The 20816-nt window shown below is 44.0% G+C and overlaps 1 protein-coding gene across 2 annotated transcripts in view; it reads right to left on the reverse strand.

Annotated features, from left to right (window-relative positions):
* Positions 1 to 20816, reverse strand: part of LOC143935290 (chemerin-like receptor 1) — a 55615-nt gene that overhangs the window by 12541 nt on the left and 22258 nt on the right. The window contains exon 3 of one of the 2 annotated variants that reach the window (XM_077459039.1): positions 7274 to 7399. The exons of the other annotated variant lie outside the window; for it this stretch is intronic. Coding sequence (XP_077315165.1) covers positions 7274 to 7297 — 24 coding nt within the window. The 5' untranslated portion in view covers positions 7298 to 7399. The remainder of the gene's footprint in view (positions 1 to 7273; positions 7400 to 20816) is intronic. 2 annotated transcript variants of the gene reach the window in all.

Here is a 20816-nt window from a genome sequence, read left to right on the forward strand (position 1 = left end):
ACAGGGCATTTTTCTTCCTGCTTTTAGGAGTTCCATGCATTTTTTTACAGCTTCAAAACACCTCTCCATGTTATTCTATGTGTAGCAGGGAGCTGGCTATCTAACCTGCAGTATCAGAAGACACTTTGCAACATTGTTGCCGTGAGACTATTTCCCTCTAGTGCCAGCTAAGACTCTGTGTCATCACATCCTGCCAACAGAGTGATTACCTCCAGGGAATTGTAGTCTCAGGACTAGTTTCACATTTAGATTGAACTGTTTGTAACTATAAGAGCCAGTATGCTCTGGAGAAAAGGAACCAAAGACTCCATCTTGTTTGCCTGAGGGAATTCAGAAGCCATGAGGCAGAGGAAGAGACTGGACCTAGGGGGGTCCACCATGTGATTTCAAGCATCCACAGCCAGTTGAGACATCCAGCCTGAGAGTGGGGGGATCCCAGGTGCATATCCAGATGCACCTCCACTGATGGTGTGAAGGGTTCCAGTGCGAGGTGACCAGTTGGATCATTAGAAGAGACTGCCTGTTCCAGGATGTTCATTTGGGCTTTGATTGCATGTGAGAGAGCTTTTGCCCATTTGCAGGAAACAAGGACACTGCACACAGATAAAGTTGTATAGAAACTGTATACAGACATCCTTGCTCTTAGTCACCTTGCTGACACCTGTAGTGCTGCAGGACACAAGGCTATTCAGATACATGACACCAGTCCATCCTGAGTGAGTGTCTACAATTGTCCCTATCCCTGTACATTGCACACTCACATTGGTCCCTACCCTCAAGGAGCCCACAATCCAAGGTCCCCCTACTAAGGCCAATTTACCTACCTGCATGTCTTTGGAGTGTGGGAGGAAACTGGAGTGCCCAGAGGAAACCCACGCAGGCACAGGGATAACATGCAAGCTCCAGGCAGGTGGTGTCATGGTTGGGATTTGAACCAGCAACCCTTTTTACTGCTAGGTGAGAGTGCTACCCACTACACCACTGTGCCACCCCTAGATACATTGCATTGATTTGCTTTGCTATTCAGGAGTTTAAGTGCACCAACGAGAGTGGTTAGCTGAAGATACAAAGCCTCATCTTTCTTCAAAGGGACTGAAGTTACTATTGCCATATGGGCCTGCACACACATACTCAGGGCTCTGTATATGAAGTGAATGTGCGGCACAGTTTACCTTGGGGCCTGGTGTATACACCGCTCTTACAGCACCCCTGCCCATTGAACTGAATGGGCAGTGTTGGTAAAGTGCTGCTGCAGCAGCGCTTTGCGGGCACTTTTAACCCTTTTTTTCGACCATTAGGTGGGGGGTTAAAAGTGCCCCCCTAGTGGCTGAAAAGCGATACAAGAACAATGCTATTTTTAGTGGCACTTTGCTGCCAACAACAGCCCACCCCAGTGTGAAAGTGCTCTAAAGGAATAAGTGGAGAATTTAAGCATTATCAATAAAAGGATTCACCTCTACATCAGAATTTAAATCAAGAGGTCTAAGGCATTTGACCATATATATTTAACTCATCTCAAGTTTTGAAATTTCCCGACGTCTGGAACCCCCCCTCCAATGCAATTTAAGTTTATTGGTACCTATAAAACAAGTGCCAGCCGCCTTTTTGTTATGCACCTCCAAATAGTGCCTGGAGACCAGATGGCCCTTAAAGCCTCTTCTAATGTTCCCTATGTGCTCATTAAGTCTAACCTGCAATGGACGCACAGTGCATCCAATATACTGGAATCCACAGGCAGGTAAGAAGGTATACTACGTTAGGGATAGAACATGTTATAAAGGTCTTATTATTAAAGGCCTGACATGTACTCTAGGAACTGAGTAGTATTCTTATTGGCAACCCCGTTAATTGAGCATACAGAACATGTATTACATTTATAAAATCCTGTCATATTCTGAAATAACATAAATTTGGTGGTGGGTGTATCACACACATTAGGGGCCACCAAGTTACTAGTTCTTTCAGATAGAAGTAAATCTCTGTTCATTACATGGGTGTTCGCCACTGCCCATTCTAAAGTGGCACCAGAATATCTCTTGTTAATAAATCTTTCATTAAGTACTGCAGCCTGTGCTTCAAAATCTGCAGTCCTACTACAATTATGTTTCAGACGCATATATTGGCTCTTGGGGACTGAATTCAACCAAGATTGATGATTGCAACTGTCCATAGGGAGGAAAGAGTTTTGATCGGTAGGTTTAAAGTATGTAGAGGTCAAAAGCTGATCTCCCTCTGCCCAAATTTTGAGGTTCAAAAAATGTACTAAACACTGGTCGGCCTCATACTTAAACTCTATCTCTCCATCATTAATGTTCAAGCCATTCCACAGGCGGAGGACGTCATCAATATATCTGGCCTATAGGACCAATTCTGGTCTCTCTTGGGCATAGATGACGTCCTCCTCCCATTTGCCCATAAATAGATTGGCTAGGCTTGGGCCAAATTTAGCCCCCATAGCCATGCCTCTGTTTTGAAGTAAAAATTGTTGCTTGAACCAGTTGCAAATTTCAAAAGATCCATAATGAATACTGTTTGTTGAGAGTTAAGTGTTGAATCTCCCTCTAAATAAAATTCTATGGACGTTGAATCTCCGTCTAAATAAAATTCTACGGACGAAAACCCCCAATAATGTGGAATAATGGTATAAAGGGATGTAACATCTGCTGTTACTAACCAGATGCCCTCTCTAAAATTACAATGTTTGATCAAATGAATTACCTGTTTACTATCCCTAAGGTAAGATGGTAAAGACCTAACGAGTGGCTTACGATAATAATCAATATACTTCCCCACTTTGGAGGTGATGGAATCAATTCCACTCACTATGGGACAACCAGGTGGGTGGACAGGATTCTTGTGGATCATTGGGAGGTAGTAAATAACTGGTGTGAGGGGTGCCACCGGAACAAGAAAAGCTTTTTCTTTTTTATTTACTATCCCCAGAGGTGACCTCTATCGACAATCTTCTCTAATTCTTTCTTGTATATATGTTAAGGGTCTGGCCGAAGAGGTATGTAAGTTTCTTGGCCAGCCACTATCTTATCCAGTTCAGTCATATAATCACTTTTGTCCAGGATAATAATCCCCCCCCCCCGTCAGTCGGTCTAATGACCAATTCTTTCTGCAAGTACAATTGGTCAAGACCTTTTTGTAGTTCCCTCTACATTTTAGCGTTCTTAATCTTAATATTGTCCAAATCTCTAAGGAGAATGTGTGTGTTGGTTGGATGAGTAATAGTCATATTGTTCGTCATCATAAGGAAAGGCCCCATCTTGAAGTGGATAGAACCGATTGTGAGTCGATATGGGGTAATGACAATACTGATCTTCACCCTGAGAATGCCTGATTTTGTCTTCAATTATTAGGTCTCTGATTCCTTGGGCCTTGATGTGGGGATTTGTTTTTGCCACCCTTAGAGGGAGGCCCTGGCTGGCGTGGTCGTTGCGGGAGAGGTTTCCTATCTGGTGATCGGTAGGAAGACCTCCCCTAGGCCGTTTAATAGAGGTGTTCAGATTTTTTGACTGGTAGCTGGTACTCTGGTTAAAATGATAAGCATCTGCTTGCGGAGGGGGAGATGGAGCAGTGTGCATAGCTGACATGAACTCACCATCAGCTATTAAAATTTTGTTCTGCCAGTCAAAAACAATACCTGTTTTTTAGTCACCCACATCACTATTAAACTTTTTTCTCTTTTTAATTTTCTTGTTTGTTTTCTTCTTTTTCCAATATATTCTTAAGGTTAGTTGACCTTTCCTTATACTCCTCATCATCTTTATGTGGAGAAAGCTCGTCCTTGTTGATCTCCCCATCCAGACTGCTTCTCCCCAAACCGATATGCTTCTCTTCTTAAGTGTCAGAAATTGCAGGAACTTGACACCTGTCTCATTGAAGTAATTGAACCATTCTTCAAGCTCCAATTCCTATTTTTGTGGCCTGACATCCCACCTTAAACTTCTGGGAACCATAGCGTACATACTGCTCCAAGAACACTATATCCCATTGGGTATGGATTTCCATCACCATCACCATCATCATCAGATTTTTCAGTCTCATGAACAGACCACCCAAATCCCCAGATCAATTGGCAGGGCTAGCGGGTGCGTGCACGCCACGTACAGCGCGACCGTGCCCACAGGACCCGTGGACTTGATGTCTGCCGATGTCCTGGCGATCGTGTTACGGAGCCGCAGAACGGGGAGATGCCTATGTAAACAAGGCATTTCTCCATTCTGCCAAGTGACATGACAGGGATCTACTGCTTCCTGTCATCGGGAGCAGTGATCACTGTCATGTCAGTGGTAGCCCACCCACCCCACAGTTAGAATCACTCCCTAGTACACACTTAACCCCTTTATTGCCCCCTAGTGTTTAACCCTTCCCTGTTAGTATAATTTACACAGTGATCAGTCCATTTTTATAGCACTGATCGCTGTATAAAAGGTCAATTTTCTTTGGGTGTAACATCGCAGGGCCATGCAATTGTCAGTTAAAATGTGCTCTGGTCAGGAAGAGGGTAAAATCCTCTGGGGCTGAAGCAGTTAATTGTGTTTGTATCTTTGATAAAAAATAGTTGAATGCCTAGCCAATGTCACATCAGCATGGGCATGGTTGTTTCCATGATATTAATGCCTCAAATGCAAAACATTACAAAATTAAAAAAATCAAACACTAGTAAATGTATTTTTTATCCATGCCTGTGCCCAGCCCAGTAGCCTAGTGGTCTGCACTTCAAACTTGAAAGAATTGGGCCCTGAGCAATCATGGGTTCAATATCCCATAGAGGATATTACCTATTAGAAAGCTTGCAATTAGCCAATGCGCATTAGTTTGGTTGATTCCATAATGTTACCTCTTCAAATGCGTGCAATGGTATGTAAGTATTTAAAAATATTAGAGCGTGGATTTCCAAAATCACACACTAGTTAACGTGCAATTTAAATGTTTTGCTTTTAATTTGCTTGTGCACTGGAAAATGCACCTCAGCCGCTTTAGGTGGGTGGTAGGTTGGCAGAGTTTTGAACTCATAACCTGAGCACTTTATAAACATCAGTGACAACCACTAAGCCATTGCCGAGACTTGCATAATAGTGTAGTATTAAAGAATAAACATAAATAATTACTGCTTTTTAGTCACATAAAAAATGAAATTAACATGGAAAAAAACATATAACAGATATGTAACTGTAACTGCATTTGTTAGCAAAAGAAGAAAACAAACTAGGAATACTAATTAGAATACACATAAATAGATGCACACGAGGTATAGAACATCTCACATAAAAATGTTTTATTCACAATTATGTGATCATGGCTGCAATTCAGTTCCATATAATAATCCTGGTAGCAATTGGCACTTGGCAGGAAACGCAGATTTGCCTCGATTCAGCATTTACAGATGCATGTTCACCGCTAATAGCCATTCGGATGTCACCTAGTTGAAGTCTTAAATGGCTTGATTGGGCACTATTAAATGTAGAGCGACCAGAACTTTGGCGTTTTCTTAGTAAATCAACCACGTGTTAAATTCCTTTGAATGGGCTAGCAATCCATCGTAATATACCCAAAAAAATTATTGCAGCATATTACCATGCGTGGTGGTGTGCTGCAATGCATCTGTCAATTAGAGATGTAGTAGCTTAGTGTATTGGGGTGCCATTGAAAATCGAGTGTATGCTGTATTGCTGGGCCTAGTGGTAACAAACATATTACTGCAGCTACAAAATCTGAGTGGACCTTTTGTAGCAAAAGCTTAAAATAAAGGGTTTAGTAGGTTAAACCTCGATGTTCACTTCAACAATGTCCAAGTTGTTTTTACCGACAGCATGTTTTACCCTGCACTTAAAAGAAATTGATCACCAGGATATAAACTAGGCAAAAGTCCTATTGTTTAAGGCAGGGGTCTCCAAACTTTCTAAACAAAGGCCAGTTTATTGTCTTTCAGACTTTAGGGGGGGGGGGGCAGATGGTGGCCAGCGGGAGTTGAAATATTCCTAAATATTCCTAAACCCCCTCACATTTCGTATTAGGGCAGGAATAGTGCTTCATCGTTTGCATCATAGGGAGGAATAGTTTCAACATTATTGAAGTCAGTGGGAGAAATGGTGCCCCACTGTTGGCAGAATTGTGTTTGGTAACAGTGGAAGGAATAGTGCCCCAAGGGCTGGATAAAGCCAAGCATAGGGTCACATCTGGCCTCCCGAGCCGCAGTTTGCAGACAACTGCTATAAGGCATTAGGTGCCCTTTCCAAATAATATTCAATCTAGAACAGGGGATTCATGTAGTTTTAACTCTACTTTGTGTTAAAGGGCATTTATCATCTGTATAAGGTGGTGGCCCCATGCTACGACATGGCTTTCAGCTTGGTTTCCATTTGGGAATTAACAAAACAAGGTGCATTGGTCATATATTAAAACTTTTTTCTTTGTTTACAGCCTAAAAGAACATTTCGACAGAAAAAAAAAAAGTGTTCTTTTTCAATAATTCAAACCAAATGTTTTATCTGATATTCATGCAGACAAACATCTCTGCAATTTCAACTTTCCACTACACATGTACAAAGAGTTCTGATAAAACCCATGTACAAAGACTTGAATCCAAGACTAACAAGGTATTTTAGGCCCACAGCCATGGGAGCTTGGCAGAAAAACACCCACTCAGTCCATGACAATAAAAGTCTGTCTGTTCATCAGTCAAAATGGGTCGAATTAATAAAAGTTGTCTAAGGAAAAAGTTGTCTCGACTGGAGTGCAGCCAAAGAGCTTTTACATTTTTTTTATTTTCTAAGCTGCATGGAATTAATGAAAGATATAAGATGATTACTATTGGAAACAGCTCCAGTTGAGATAGAACGACACTTTTTATTAATTCCCCCCCACTGTGTTTATCTATGTCTGTCTATCAACGCCCGTCCATCCATCCATCCATCCTCACTACTTCTTTATGCCAATGAGAGCCGATACTATCTATTTATCAAAACAGAGATCTACCATATATATAATGGCCATGTGCCATGTTGGAATCTTGAAACGTCGATATTTAATATCCTTAAAAATCTCCACAATGATACATTATCCTCTATATTTTACATTGTAGGATGTATTACCCCGCCCAAGAAAATTGTTATTTAAACCCGTCCTAATAGCTGGTTAATAGCACTGGTCTTGTCAAATATGCAGAAGCGTGTCTCTAATTGCCATCTTTCACAAATGCAAAAATAAATAATAGATTTACCTGTATGTCTTCCTCCCTATGTGTTCTAGTAGAAAGTCTTACCTGCTCATAAATAGTAGTTTCCATTCCTGCTGCTGGTCAGTTGTAAGTAACCACTTCTCAAGGCATTCTCATATTTATATGTAGGCAAGAAAATCTTTTTGGTTTCCTGCACTCCATTTATTTACACTGGAAAATAGAATAATGGAGTCACACTTCACTGACGCATACGTGACTGTAAATGAATCTTAATGGAATGTTAAGGTTGTGGTTATTTAATAGGTCATTTATAATTCATGCTATGCTGATCTACTAGAGTACCCCAAGAACTATGAATGTTTCTGAAGGTAATGAATATCGGAATGTAGTAAAATAAGAAATCTACCTTGTTTTTACAGTCATTCTTTTTCTTCATTTTACTATTTCAGCTAATGATGCCGTTAGCAATTCTGGTTCTATTCTGTCCTAGTGCTGATATTTGTTTTCCTTTAAAAAGACACCGTCATTTTATCTATTCAGGGCAAAGTGAGTGTGCCCCCTGATAGACTTCTCCTCCTTAGCAAGGTATAGTTACCAATCTGTGCTCCCTCGCTCTCACACTCCATTGGAGTTCTGGAGTCCTCACTCCACTAGAGTTCTGGAGTCCTCACTCCATTGGGGTTCTGGAGTCCTCACTCCATTGGGGTTCTGGAGTCCTCACTCCATTGGAGTTCTGGAGTCCTCACTCCACTAGAGTTCTGGAGTCCTCACTCCATTGGGGTTCTGGAGTCCTCACTCCATTGGGGTTCTGGAGTCCTCACTCCATTGGGGTTCTGGAGTCCTCACTCCATTGGGGTTCTGGAGTCCTCACTCCATTGGAGTTCTGGAGTCCTCACTCCATTGGGGTTCTGGAGTCCTCACTCCATTGGAGTTCTGGAGTCCTCACTTCATTGGGGTTCTGGAGTCCTCACTCCAATGGAGTTCTGGAGTCCTCACTCCATTGGAGTTCTGGAGTCCTCACTCCATTGGAGTTCTGGAGTCCTCACTCCATTGCTCTAACACAGTGATCTCCAAACTGTGGTCTGCAAACTGGAAGTGGCCCATTGCTTGCCCTTTTCAGGCCCTTGGGGCACTATTACCCTCACCGACACCCACAATGAGGCATCATTCCTCCCACTGACTCCAACAGTGCGGCATAATTCTTTCCAGTGACACCAACAAGAGGACACTATTCCTTCCACTGACACCAACCACGAGGCATCATTCCTCCCACTGACACCAACAGTGGGGCATAATCCATTCATTGATACTAACAACAATTGGGCACTCTTCCTTTCACTAACACTAACATGACATACAGTAATTCCTCCCATGGATATAAACAATGGAACACTATTACTCCCACTGACAAGAAAATGGGACACTATTCCTCCCACTGATACCAATGATGGTGCACTATTCCTTCCACTGACAGAAACAATGAGACACTATTCCTTCCACTGACACCAATGATGGGGCACTATTTCTTCCACTGGCATAAATTATATATTGACCATTTATAAACGGTCAGAACAAAATGATTGCTGCAGATTACTATAACTGCACTGTAAAGGAATGAACCATAAAAGGGACTCTGTCCAAAGCCTCAAGTATAAGATTTTTTTGGGAAAGGGTAATGGAATACTCTTGGGTATCTGGCGGTGTCACATGGTATATGTCACATGGGTTGGTCACATGGGTTGATGTCACATGGGGACTATGACATCGTAAGGGGGCGGGGTCACCATGTGACATCAACCCATGTGACCAACCCATGTGACATATACCATGTGACACCGCCCCATTGTCACTATATAAGTGGCAGCGCAGGGCGGCTCTGGCATTCCGGCCGGAGAGAGCGTCGTGTCAACATCTCCTGGAGAAGAAGAAGAACAAGAAGAAGAAGAAGAACGGAAGGCGGCGACAGCGGCGACAGAAGACCGGGCCACCGCCTGCAAAAGAGCTATAAGAAGGCGCGGTGGCCCGGCAGAAGAACGGAAGGCGGCGGCGACAGAAGACCGGGCTGAATGCTACTCCTTTTATAAGAAATTCCTGGCTAAAGTCTCTCTCTTGGTAGCACCACCAGCAGCATACTGCACAGATCTGTGGATCATGGTTCTCTGTCACAGGTTTAGCATTGGAGCCCAAATGGTTTTCTTTTTGACCACTTGTTTCCTTTTCTCTGGGAATCGTTGTGTGCGTTCGGGCCCCTTCCTCAGCTTGCAGGATGAACATTTCAAGCAGCCACCAGTTTTCATGTTAATATGGCCTAGACTTAATTGACATACATTGGTGCACTCACCCCTGATGTGGTAGGAAACCATGAAACATGCGTTGGGTCAATTTTGATGCACCATTTTCTTTTTAGATGGTTTTATTTCATCCACTCCCAAGCTACCCCACCATGCTGCTTTTCAAGCGATTCTTTACTATGGACTATTGTCCGATACCTCAATATGTCATCTCCAAGTTGCTATGATTGTTTTCATGACTATCTGGCCAATAATATGTGATTGTTATGCTTATTTACTATGAATGTACTCACATTGCCACGCCATGTTTTTTAATGAATAAAACATGTCTTGTTGCATTGACTCATCTTTTAGCCATGCTAGATCAACCTCATTTAAAGTCCCAACCCCTCTTTTTCTTGCATATAGATAGGGATGGAGCTGTGTGATCCCACTCACCTCATTTAAAGTCCCACATCCCCCTCTTTTTATTTCATAAGTCTTCTCCAGAAAACAAAAATTCCAGAAGTGTTGATATTCTGGGTATGTGGGTAAGGTTTACAAGTTTGTTTTCACATGTTCATGCACATGTTGGATTGAAATCTTGCACAGAGGACAATTATATTTATATTTTCTTTGTAGGATTGCACACATTTTTTTTATACAGGACTGAACTTTTGATTGTATTTTAGTTTTTTGTTCATAGCACCATTGTATGCTGGGTTCGGAGTTATTGTGGGTGATTTTAGTTCACTATTTATTATTATGAACATCACTATTTGGCATTTATAAATAGTTGTGGTGATTACTAGCAGTGGTAGCACATATTTGTACTAGCGCCACTCATCACATTTATCACATTCTATGGTTTACAAGTGTTTGTAAAGGTTTGTGCAAGGGTTTTGCACAGAGAGGTCCCGATCCTTCTCTTCTGGGGTCTCCTGGCAGTGCTCCTGGCTCCTCCTCTTTATAGAGTGCCACCCCCCCAGAGAGAACTGCATTCCATGTGGGGACTCATGCGCACGCGCTCCCGAGTCCTGCTGCTGCATCTATTGACACAGACAGCAAGACTCAGCCCCACCCCCGGTTCCCATGTCACTGGATTTGATTGACAGCAGCAGGAGCCAATGGCTATCAGTCTATCCAATGAGGACCTGTGACAGCGGCTGGAGCTGCTGTGCTCGTTCTCATCGCTGGGGGGTTCAGGTAGGTAAAATGCGGGCTCTAGGGGCAGCTGCAGCACAGAAGGTTTTTCACCTTAATGCATTCTAAAATGTTGAGATCTTACATAGTAGGTGAGGTTGAAAAAAGACACAAGTCTATCAAGTCCAACCTGTGTGTATGCTTTTATGTCAGTATTACATTGTATATACCTGTATGTTATGGTGCCTATCTAATAGTTCTTTGAAATTATCAATTCTAAAACCACTGCTTGTGGAAGAGCATTCCACATTTTTACTGCTCATGCAGTAAGGAAGTCTCTACGCAGTTTAACCACTTGCCGACCGCCGCACGACAATATACGTCGACAGAATGGCACGGGCAGGCATATGGGCGTACCTGTACGTCCCTGCCTTCCCGCGGGTGGGGGGGCCCGATCGGGCCCCCCTCCCCCGGTGCCTGCAGCGGTCGGTATTCGTTCGGGAGCGATCCGGGATGAGGGGGCGGCCATTCATTCATGGCCACCCCCTCGCGATCGCTCCCGACGTATGGAAATGCTCCGTGACATCACTTCCTCTCCTGTAATGTAAACACAGGCAGAGGAAGTGATGTAATCTCTCCACCGTGTCGGTATTTTTCGTTCCGGCACCAAGGAGAGAGGATCGGTGAGTTGCACCAACACGACACTACACAGTAGAACATGCCAGGCACACTCACACCCCCCTTCACCCCCCGATCACCCCCCCAATTACCCCTGCCCCCCCCAGTCACAGTGACACCAATTGCATTTTTTTTTTTTTTGCATTGGTGTCATTTGTGACTGTAATAACTGTTAGGGCAGTTAGGGTTAGCCCCCTTTAGTTCTAATGTACCCCCTAATCGCTGTATTAGTGTCACAGGTGACGCTAGTTAGGCAGGTAGGTATTTAGGTTCGCCGCAGCTTTTTATAGCGCCAGGGACCCCCATATACTACCGCATAAAGCCCCCTGATTGCCCCCTAGTTAACCCTTTCACCAGTGATCACCATATAACTGTTACAGGTGACGCTGGTTGGTTAGTTATTTTTTTATAGTTTCAGGGCACCCACCATTTATTACCTAGTCTCACTAGTGTACCCCTAAATTTAGGGGTGTCTACTTTCCAAAATGGGGTCATTTGGGGGGGGGTTTGTGCCATCTTGGCATTTTATGGCCTTCAAAACTGTAACGCCCTTAGAAAGCCTGAAGGCGGTGCTTGGTTTTCGGGGGCCCTGTACGTGGCTAGGCTCCCAAAAAGTCCCACATATGTGGTATCCCCATACTCAGGAGAAGCAGCAGAATTTATTATGGGGTGTCATTTCACATATGCCCATGGCATGCGTGAGCAATATATCATTTAGTGACAACTTTGTGAAAAAAAAAAAAAGTTTGTAATTTTCCAGCAACTTGTGGCAAAATATAAAATATTCCATGGACTCAACATGCCTCTCAGTAAATAGCTTGGCATGTCTACTTTCTAAAATGGGATCATTTGTGGGGGTTTTGTGCCATCTTGGCATTTTATGGCCTTCAAAACTGTAATAGGTAGTGAGAAGTGAAATCAAAAATTTACGCCCTTAGAAAGGCGGTGCTTGGTTTTCGGGGCCCCGTACGCGGCTAGGCTCCCAAAAAGTCCCACATATGTGGTATCCCCGTACTCAGGAGAAGCAGCAGAATTTATTTTGGGGTGTCATTTCACATATGCCCATAGCATGTGTGAGCAATATATCATTTAGTGACAACTTTGTGTTCGCTTGAGGCAAAAAAAAAAATATTCAATGGGCTCAACATGCCACTTATCAATTTCCTTAGGGGGTCTACTTTCCAAAATGGGGTCATTTGGGGGGGTTTTGTACTGCCCTGCCATTTTAGCACCTCAAGAAATGAGATAGGCAGTCGTAAACTAAAAGCTGCGTAAATTCCAGAAAACGTACCTTAGTTTGTAGATGTGACAACTTTTGCGCAAACCAATAAATATACAGTTATTGACTTTTTTTTTACCAAAGACATGTGGCTGAATACATTTTGGCCTAAATGTATGACTAAAATTGAGTTTATTGGATTTTTCTAATAACAAAAAGTAGAAAATATCTTTTTTTTTTCAAAATTTGCGGTCTTTTTATGTTTATATCGCAAAAAATAAAAATCGCAGAGTCAGTCAAATACCTTTAAAAGAAAGCTCTATTTGTGGGAAGAAAAGGACGCAAATTTTGTTTGGGTACAACATTGCATGACCGCGCAATTACCAGTTAAAGCAGCGCAGTGCCAAATTGTAAAAAGACCTCTGGTCATTGACCAGCAAAATGGTCCGGTCTGAAAGTGGTTAAAGTTAAACCACCTCTCATCTAATTTTAGTGAATGGCCGTGTGTCTTTTTAAATTCCCTTTCACAGAAATATTTTAGTGTGGGATCACCAGTATTCTCCAGAGAAAATAAGTTCAGTGCTCTGAATCTTTCCTCATAACTAAGGTGACCCTATTAGTTTGGTTGCCCTTCTCTGGAGTCTCTCCAGTTTCAGCACATCCTTCCTGAGGACTGGTGCCCAGAACTGGACGGTATACTCCAGGTGCGTCTGGACCAGAGTCTTAGCCCACGTACACACGGTCGGAGATTTTGCCAACCAAATCCGTCGGATTTTGCCCGTCGGATTTAGTCCGACGGATTGTGTCCGAAACTGTTGCATACACACGGTTGGGCCAAGTTGGCGAAAAATCCGATCTTTCAGAACGTGATGACGTAATTTCGTTACAATGGGACTACATTCAGGCTAGTAGCCAATAGCTTTGATGTAGGAATTTGAATGTGAGCATGCGTGGCACTTGGTCCGATGAAAATGCTCTACACATGATCGGATTAGGTCCGTCCGGCCCAGTTGGTCGGGAAATCTTTCCAACATGTTGGAAAATTGGGTCGGACGGAGATTCGGACGGAATCAGTCCGATGTATACCACACACAGTCGGATTATCTGACGACACGGTCCGATAGGACACATTCCGACAGATTCTCCGACCGCGTGTACAAGGAGAATTAATCGTTTTATCTCTGGAGTTAATCCCCTTTTTAATGCATGCCAATATTCTGTTGGCTTTGCTTTCAGCAGCTTGGCATCGCATGCCATTGCTGAACCTATCATCTACTAGGATCCCCAGGTCTTTTTTCATCCTAGATTCCCCCAGAGGTCCCCCCCCCCCCCCCCCAGTGAGTAGATTGCATTCTTATTTTTTCCACCCAAATGCATTATTTTAAATTTTTCTACATTAACATCCTTTTTTTCCCACAAATAGAGATTTCTTTTGGTGGTATTTGATCACCCCTGCGGTTTTTATTTTTTGCGCTATAAACAAAAAAAGAGCAACAATTTTGAAAAAAAATATTTTTTCCATTTTGCTATAATAAATATCCCCAAAAATATATAAAAAAAAAATGTTTTCCTCAGTTTGGCCCGATACGTATTCTTCCACATATTTTTGGTAAAAAAAATCACAATAAGCGTATATTGATTGGTTTGCTCAAAAGTTATAGCGTTTACAAAATAGGGGATAGTTTTATGTAAATTTTTATTAATATTTGTTTTTTACTAGTAATTGTGGCGATCAGCAATTTTTATCTTGACTGCGACATTATGGCGGACACATCGGACATTTCTGACACATTTTTGGGACCCTTGTCATTTATACAGCAATCATTGCTATACAAATGCACTGATTCCTGTGTAAATTACACTGGCAGTGAAGGGGTTAACCACTAGGTGGCAGTGTGGGGGTTAAGTGAGCCCTGGGGAGTGTTTCTAACTGTGGGGGAACGTGGCTGTGTGTAACATGTCATTGATCTCTGCTCCGATCACAGGGAGCAGAGATCAGTGACACTGTCACTAGGGAGAATGGGGAGATGCTTGTTTACATTGTTTCTCCCTGTGAGGCGATCGCGGGTATACCCACGGCAATCGAGTCCACGGGACCCGCGATCGGACTCACGGAGGCCCCGACTGGCGCGCCGGTGGCGGCGCACATGCAATGGCACTGCAGCAAATTTAAAAGGATGTGCCTCTACGCCCATTTGCCTGACCGTGCCATTCTGCCGACGTACATCCGCGTGCGCAGGTTGGCAAGTGGTTAAACCTCATTTGCCATGTAGTTGCCCACCACATTAATTTGTTCAGATCTTCCTGCAAGGTTTCCACATCCAGCAAAAAAATTATTGCCCTGCTTAGTTTAGTATCGTCCGCAAATATTGAGATTGAGCTGTTTATCCCATCCTCCAGGTCGTTTCTGAATAAATTAAATAGGATTGGTCCCAGGACAGAACCCTGGGGGGTCCCGCTTTCCACCACAGGCCATTCAGAGTACTCCCTATTTATCACTACCCTCTGAACGCCAGTTTTCAATCCATGCACTCACCCTTTGGTCCATGCCGATGGACCGTAGTTTGTACAGTAAACATTTATGGGGAACTGTATCAAATGCCTTTGCAAAATCCAGATACACCACATCTATGGGCCTTCCTTTATCTAGATGGCAGCTCACCTCCTCATAGAAGGTTAATAGATTGCTTTGGCAAGAATGATTCTTCATGAATCCATGCTGATTACTGATAATGATACCATTTTCATTACTAAAATCGTATATATAGTCCCTTATCATGCCCTCTAAGAGATTGCATACTATTGATGTTAGGCTAATTGGTCTGTAATTCCCAGGGCACTTGGCACTTGTTTAAATATTGGTGCTACATTGGCTTTTTTCCAATCTCTACCATTCCAGTCAGTAGACTGTTCGTAAAAATTAGGAACAATGGTCTGGCAATTCCTTAAGAATCCTCAGGTGCAAGCCATCTGGTCCCAGTGACTTATTAATGTTAAGTTTTTCAAGTCTATTTCTAATTATATCCTCTGTTAGCTATGAGGGTGCTTCCTGTGACGTGTCAGGAGGATAAACATTGAAGTTTTGGTTACTGAAGCCCCCCTGTTTCCCTCGTAAAGATTGAGGAGAAGAAAAAATTCAATACCTTTGCCCATCTCTCCATCCTTAGTAACCAGACTTCATCATTCTTTATGGGACCAATATGATCCAACTTCCTTCTTTCTTACTATTTATATACTTAAAGGATTTCTTGGGATCTTTTTTATTCTCGCTATGTGCCTTTTGTGTTTTATCTTAGCCACCTTGATTGCACCCTTACATTTCTTGTTGCATTGTTTGTAAAGTTGTAATGCTGATTATGATCCCTCAGCCTTGTATTTTTTAAAGGCCTTCTCCTTTGCTTTTTATGCATTTTTACGTTAGAGTTAAGCCACCCAGGACTTTTGAAAGCTCTATCAACTCCTTTAAAAAAAAATAGAAACTTATGTTTCTATGGGACAATAGATTGGAAAGCATACAGTTCATGGGTCAGGGGCAGGGGCGGACTGACCATTCGGTCACTCAGTGGCTGCCCGAGGGCCCCCGTGGTGGGAGGGCCCGGGCCGTCTCATTCCGCCCCTGGCAGTGCCTGAAGCTCATCATGCAGTCAGAATAAGGAAGCAGTGCCACTGTCTGCCAGTGAACCATTACATCTCGCCTGGCTGATTCCGCTAGAGAGGCACAGAGGAGCGAGATAGCTGGGAATGGGATGGATCATCAGAGCCATCAGCTTTGCGGGGATGATTTAAGTGACAGGCGCTCTCCGGCCACCTCTCCCCCTGTGGAATTTAGCTGAGGGGCGGGGCCATACATTGCTGCCACGGGGGACAGACCGTGAAGGAGCTGGAGGCTGCAGAGTTCACACAGAGGGGTGCAGACTGCAGAGTCATCTTACAATTTTCAACGGCACCCACACTGACCTGCCTTGTGTGCAGCAGCAGGTCAGTGTGATAATGACAGAGACAGCATAGCAGTGCTAGTTAGTGTGTCTGACTGTGTTGATATAAAAAGAACCTCAACTAGCCATGTGAATATTCCTTTCTTCTTGCCCTGTGATGTGAATGAATGAATGAATGAATGAATGAATGAAATACTTATATAGCGCGCAATGCGAACTGAATCGCCTCTAGGCGCTGTGGCGAGCTTTGATCATCTGCTAAAAGAGGAAGGTCTTGAGTTTTTTCCTAAAAGCCAGGTGATTTTCTTCCAGGCGGATGTTGATTGGTAGAGCATTCCATAGCAGAGGCCCTTGGACAGCGAATCTCCGATCACCCTTGGATTTATACCGGGCTTTGGGCACGAGGAGGAGGTTTTTGTTGGCTGATCGAAGACTGCGGTTTGGTGTGTAATGATTTATTTTCTCCATTAGGTATTGCGGAGCTTCTCTATGCACGCATTTGTGGGTGAGGCAAAGGGTCTTGAACGTGATCCGATTTTTTACGGTTAGCCAATGTAAGCTCCTCAGTGAAGGAGAAATGGATTCCCAGGGTTTTTTTCCTGTTATCAGCCTTGCCGCCGTGTTTTGGATCAGTTGTAATCGCGCAAGTTGATATTGTGGTAATCCTATGTAAAGCGAGTTTGCGTAGTCCAGTCGTGAATTAATGATTGTTCCAACTACCACTGCTTTGTCATTCTTTGGGATAAAAGGGATGAGTCTGCGAAGCATGCGCAGTAGATGGTGAGATCGACTGACTACAGATCCTATTTGCGCATCCATTGACATTTGTGCGTCTAAAATAACCCCGAGACTCTTCGCTTTGGTCTTTGGGGAGATAGTCTGACCAAAGACGGTTGGTGGAGACCAGGAGGTTTTGGTTGCGGGCTTATGATTTGGGTGTAAGATAAGAAGCTCTGTCTTTGATTGGTTCAGCTGGAGGGAGTTGGTGGTCATCCAGTCCTCTATTGATTTGAGGCAGTTTTCAAGTTGTTGTTGGTGATCTTTTTTTCCATTGATCCGGAAATAAAGTTGTGTGTCGTCAGCGTAAGAGTGGAAGCAGAGATCTGAGCATCTGATGATTTGAAGGAGTGGGCGAATGTAAATGTTGAAGAGAACGGGTGACAATGGAGAGCCTTGAGGGACTCCGCAGGTGACTGCCCGAGTTTCGGAGAGGAATTTTCCTAGTTTCACTGTCTGTGACCGATTTCCTAGGAAGGACGCGAACCAATGGAGATCTATGTCTTGGACTCCGGCTACTTCTGTGAGGCGGACGAGTAGAGTATTGTGATCTACTGTATCAAACGCTGCACTTAGGTCTAGCAGTACGAGGAGACACGGCTCTCCGTCATCTGCTGCTTCGAGGGCGTCATCCCAAATCTTGAGGAGAGCTGTTTCTGTTCCATGACCCGGGCGGAAGCCTGATTGCAGCGGGTCCAGGAGTTTGTGAGTATCCAGGTGAAGTTGTAGCTGATGTACTACAGCTTTCTCCATGATCTTAGAAATGGTGTTGAGGCTTGTAATCGGCCTACGGTTGTTTGGATCCTGAGGGTCCAGGTTTGGTTTCTTGAGTAGAGGTTTGACAATGCCTTGTTTGAGGATGCTGGGAACAATCCCTTCGTGGAATGATCGGTTTATGAGGTGGGTTATGGTTGGAGCCACGATGTCGGAGCATTCTTTCAGTAGTTTTGTGGGGATGATGTCAATAGGTGAGGTACTGTCACGCAGTTTATTAATGATGATGATGTGCCTATTTACCAGGTGGTAAGTGCTATTCACTAGTGCACACTGATATCTGGTACATTGAATGCCATTTGTTGTATAGATATCAGTGTTATATAGGGAATAGCACTTAGCCCTGGTTCAAATTGGAGTAATTTTGCATGCGATTTGTGTCAAATCGCATGGCAAAGGATCAGCAATTGCCGGCAATGGCACTCCCTGAATCGGTGCGATGCCGCATTTGTGGCGCTGCACCGATTCCCAAAAGTAGTTTCTATAATACTTTTGCCGACTTCTAGGTGCGATTTCTACAGACGTCTATGCAGCAACAGTTGTCTCTGAAATCGCTGCCAAACTCACGCTGACATGAGGGTATGAAATTGTGCGAGTTTAGCTGAACTTGCACAATTTCATTCCCACTGTCGGTGTGAACCTGGGCTAAGTGACTTTATTCCATATATATAGATCAGTGAGAAGAATGTCCCTTACATTGGTGGTCAGTGAGAAGAATGTTCCTTACATTGGTGATCAGTGAGAAGAATTTTCCTTACATTGGTGGTCAGTGAGAAGAATGTTCCTTACATTGGTGGTCAGTGAGAAGAATGTTCCTTACATTGGTGGTCAGTGGGAAGAATGTCCCTTACATTGGTGATCAGTGGGAAGAATGCTCCTTACATTGGTGGTCAGTGGGGAGAATGTCTCTTACATTGGTGATCAGTGGGAAGAATGCTCCTTACATTGGTGGTCAGTGGGAAGAATGTTCCTTACATTGGTGATCAGTGGGAAGAATGTTCCTTACATTGGTGATCAGTGAGAAGAATGTTCCTTACATTGGTGATCAGTGGGAAGAATGTCTCTTACATTGGTGATCAGTGGGAAGAATGCTCCTTACATTGGTGGTCAGTGGGAAGAATGTTCCTTACATTGGTGATCAGTGAGAAGAATGTTCCTTACATTGGTGATCAGTGGGAAGAATGTCTCTTACATTGGTGATCAGTGGGAAGAATGCTCCTTACATTGGTGGTCAGTGGGAAGAATGTTCCTTACATTGGTGATCAGTGGGAAGGAGGAGGAGGACACACCCAAAGAGCTCTCTGTGAGAACCACCCATTTTTCAAGCCTGGGCCTTGCCTGCTAGCTCGGCCCAGGAATAATGCCTGATCCTGGGGGAGGCCCTGAGATGGATCCCCCTGATGACACGGGGCCCAGTGAGGAGGAGGTGGAGGATCTGTCTGTGGGTCCGGGCCCTGGTATGGATGCCAGCGTTTTCAGCCTTAAGGTTGTTAATCGCTTTAGGGCGATTGGGAGAGCGGAGGAGAAACTTAAAGTTTTGAGAGTGGAGCTTAAAAACTTCAAAGCCAAATACTTCCAGGCCTGGAGTAAGAATCGCACCGCCATGAAGCCTGAGCTACAGGAATTAGAGGAAAAAGTAAAGCAGCAAACTTTATTGTTGGGAAAACTAAAAGAAAAAAGTGGAGCATTTAAAGAAAAGTTTGAAAACGAGAGAAGGTTTGTCAGCCAGTCCTCATCGTGTTCAGTGGATCAGCCTCAGCATATGGATGACCCGGGTCCATCTGCCTCTGCTCCTCTCCCCCCATGTAAGGCCTTGGAGTCGCCGGCGGCAACCAGCCAGGGGGTTGAGAGTGAGAATGGCACCCTGACCTTCATCCAGAGGATGGAATCCCCCCTGAGAGGAGACAAGCTTGTAATGTCTGATAATCCATCAGAGGTCCCGGAGGATGTTCAGAAGAATCAGCCAGGGAATGAGGATGAACCTGCACCAAATCCCCTGAACATGGATGTTGCTGCACCCGCATGTGCTGAGACCTGTAGTTCCACTACCACATTTGCTGCATGTGTTTCACACACTGTGGCTGACACCTGCAATGTGATTGCTTCACCTGAGCCTCTCTGTGTTCCAGCAGAGCTGATTGATGCTGATGGGGGAGGGGATCAGAATACTGCACCATGTGCAGTGGAAGCCATGGATGTGTCAGTCCAGCCTGCACTGTCCTCTGCAGAAAGTCCTGTCCTGATGGAAGAGAACAGGCCAGCTGAAGATTCCACCAGCACAGCAGTGGGAACTGACACTGCTGGGAAGACTGCAGGACATGTGAATATACCAGCAAGTATTAACAATGACAGTCATGATAAAACAATGAATGTGGTGGGTGGTGGTGGTGATGGTGAAGGGGTTAATACTGCTGGGAAAAACAAAAATGACATTTCTCTCTCTGCTCAGAGGAAAGACTCATCGATTGTACAGACCAAATCTGTACAATCGATATCTGCTAAAGATGTCTCAGACAGTTCAAAACACACAAATATCTCTTCTGCTGGGAGGAATATGGGGAGTTATGCATCTGTTGTGGGGAGTCGCACCAAGGAGGGTGGGGGGAATGCTGTAAATATTGGTGGTCACAATATAGGGGGGTTTGGTGGTGGGTATAGGAGGAGGAATGTGGTTCAGTTCAAGTGGGAGGGGGAGGGGACCCCACCAGTGAGGGGGAGGGTGGCAGAGTTGATTTTGGAAATGGGGTTTAAAGCTGTGGATATTTTTGCTTTGATTTGCCCAGTGGGGAGTTATGAATTTGATTTATCTTTTGTAAAACCTGAGGGGTTGG

The sequence above is a fragment of the Lithobates pipiens genome, unplaced genomic scaffold, assembly GCF_037356315.1.
Source record: "Lithobates pipiens isolate NorthernLeopardFrog02 unplaced genomic scaffold, aLitPip1_a1.2 Scaffold_28, whole genome shotgun sequence".
Taxonomy (NCBI): Eukaryota; Metazoa; Chordata; class Amphibia; order Anura; family Ranidae; genus Lithobates; species Lithobates pipiens.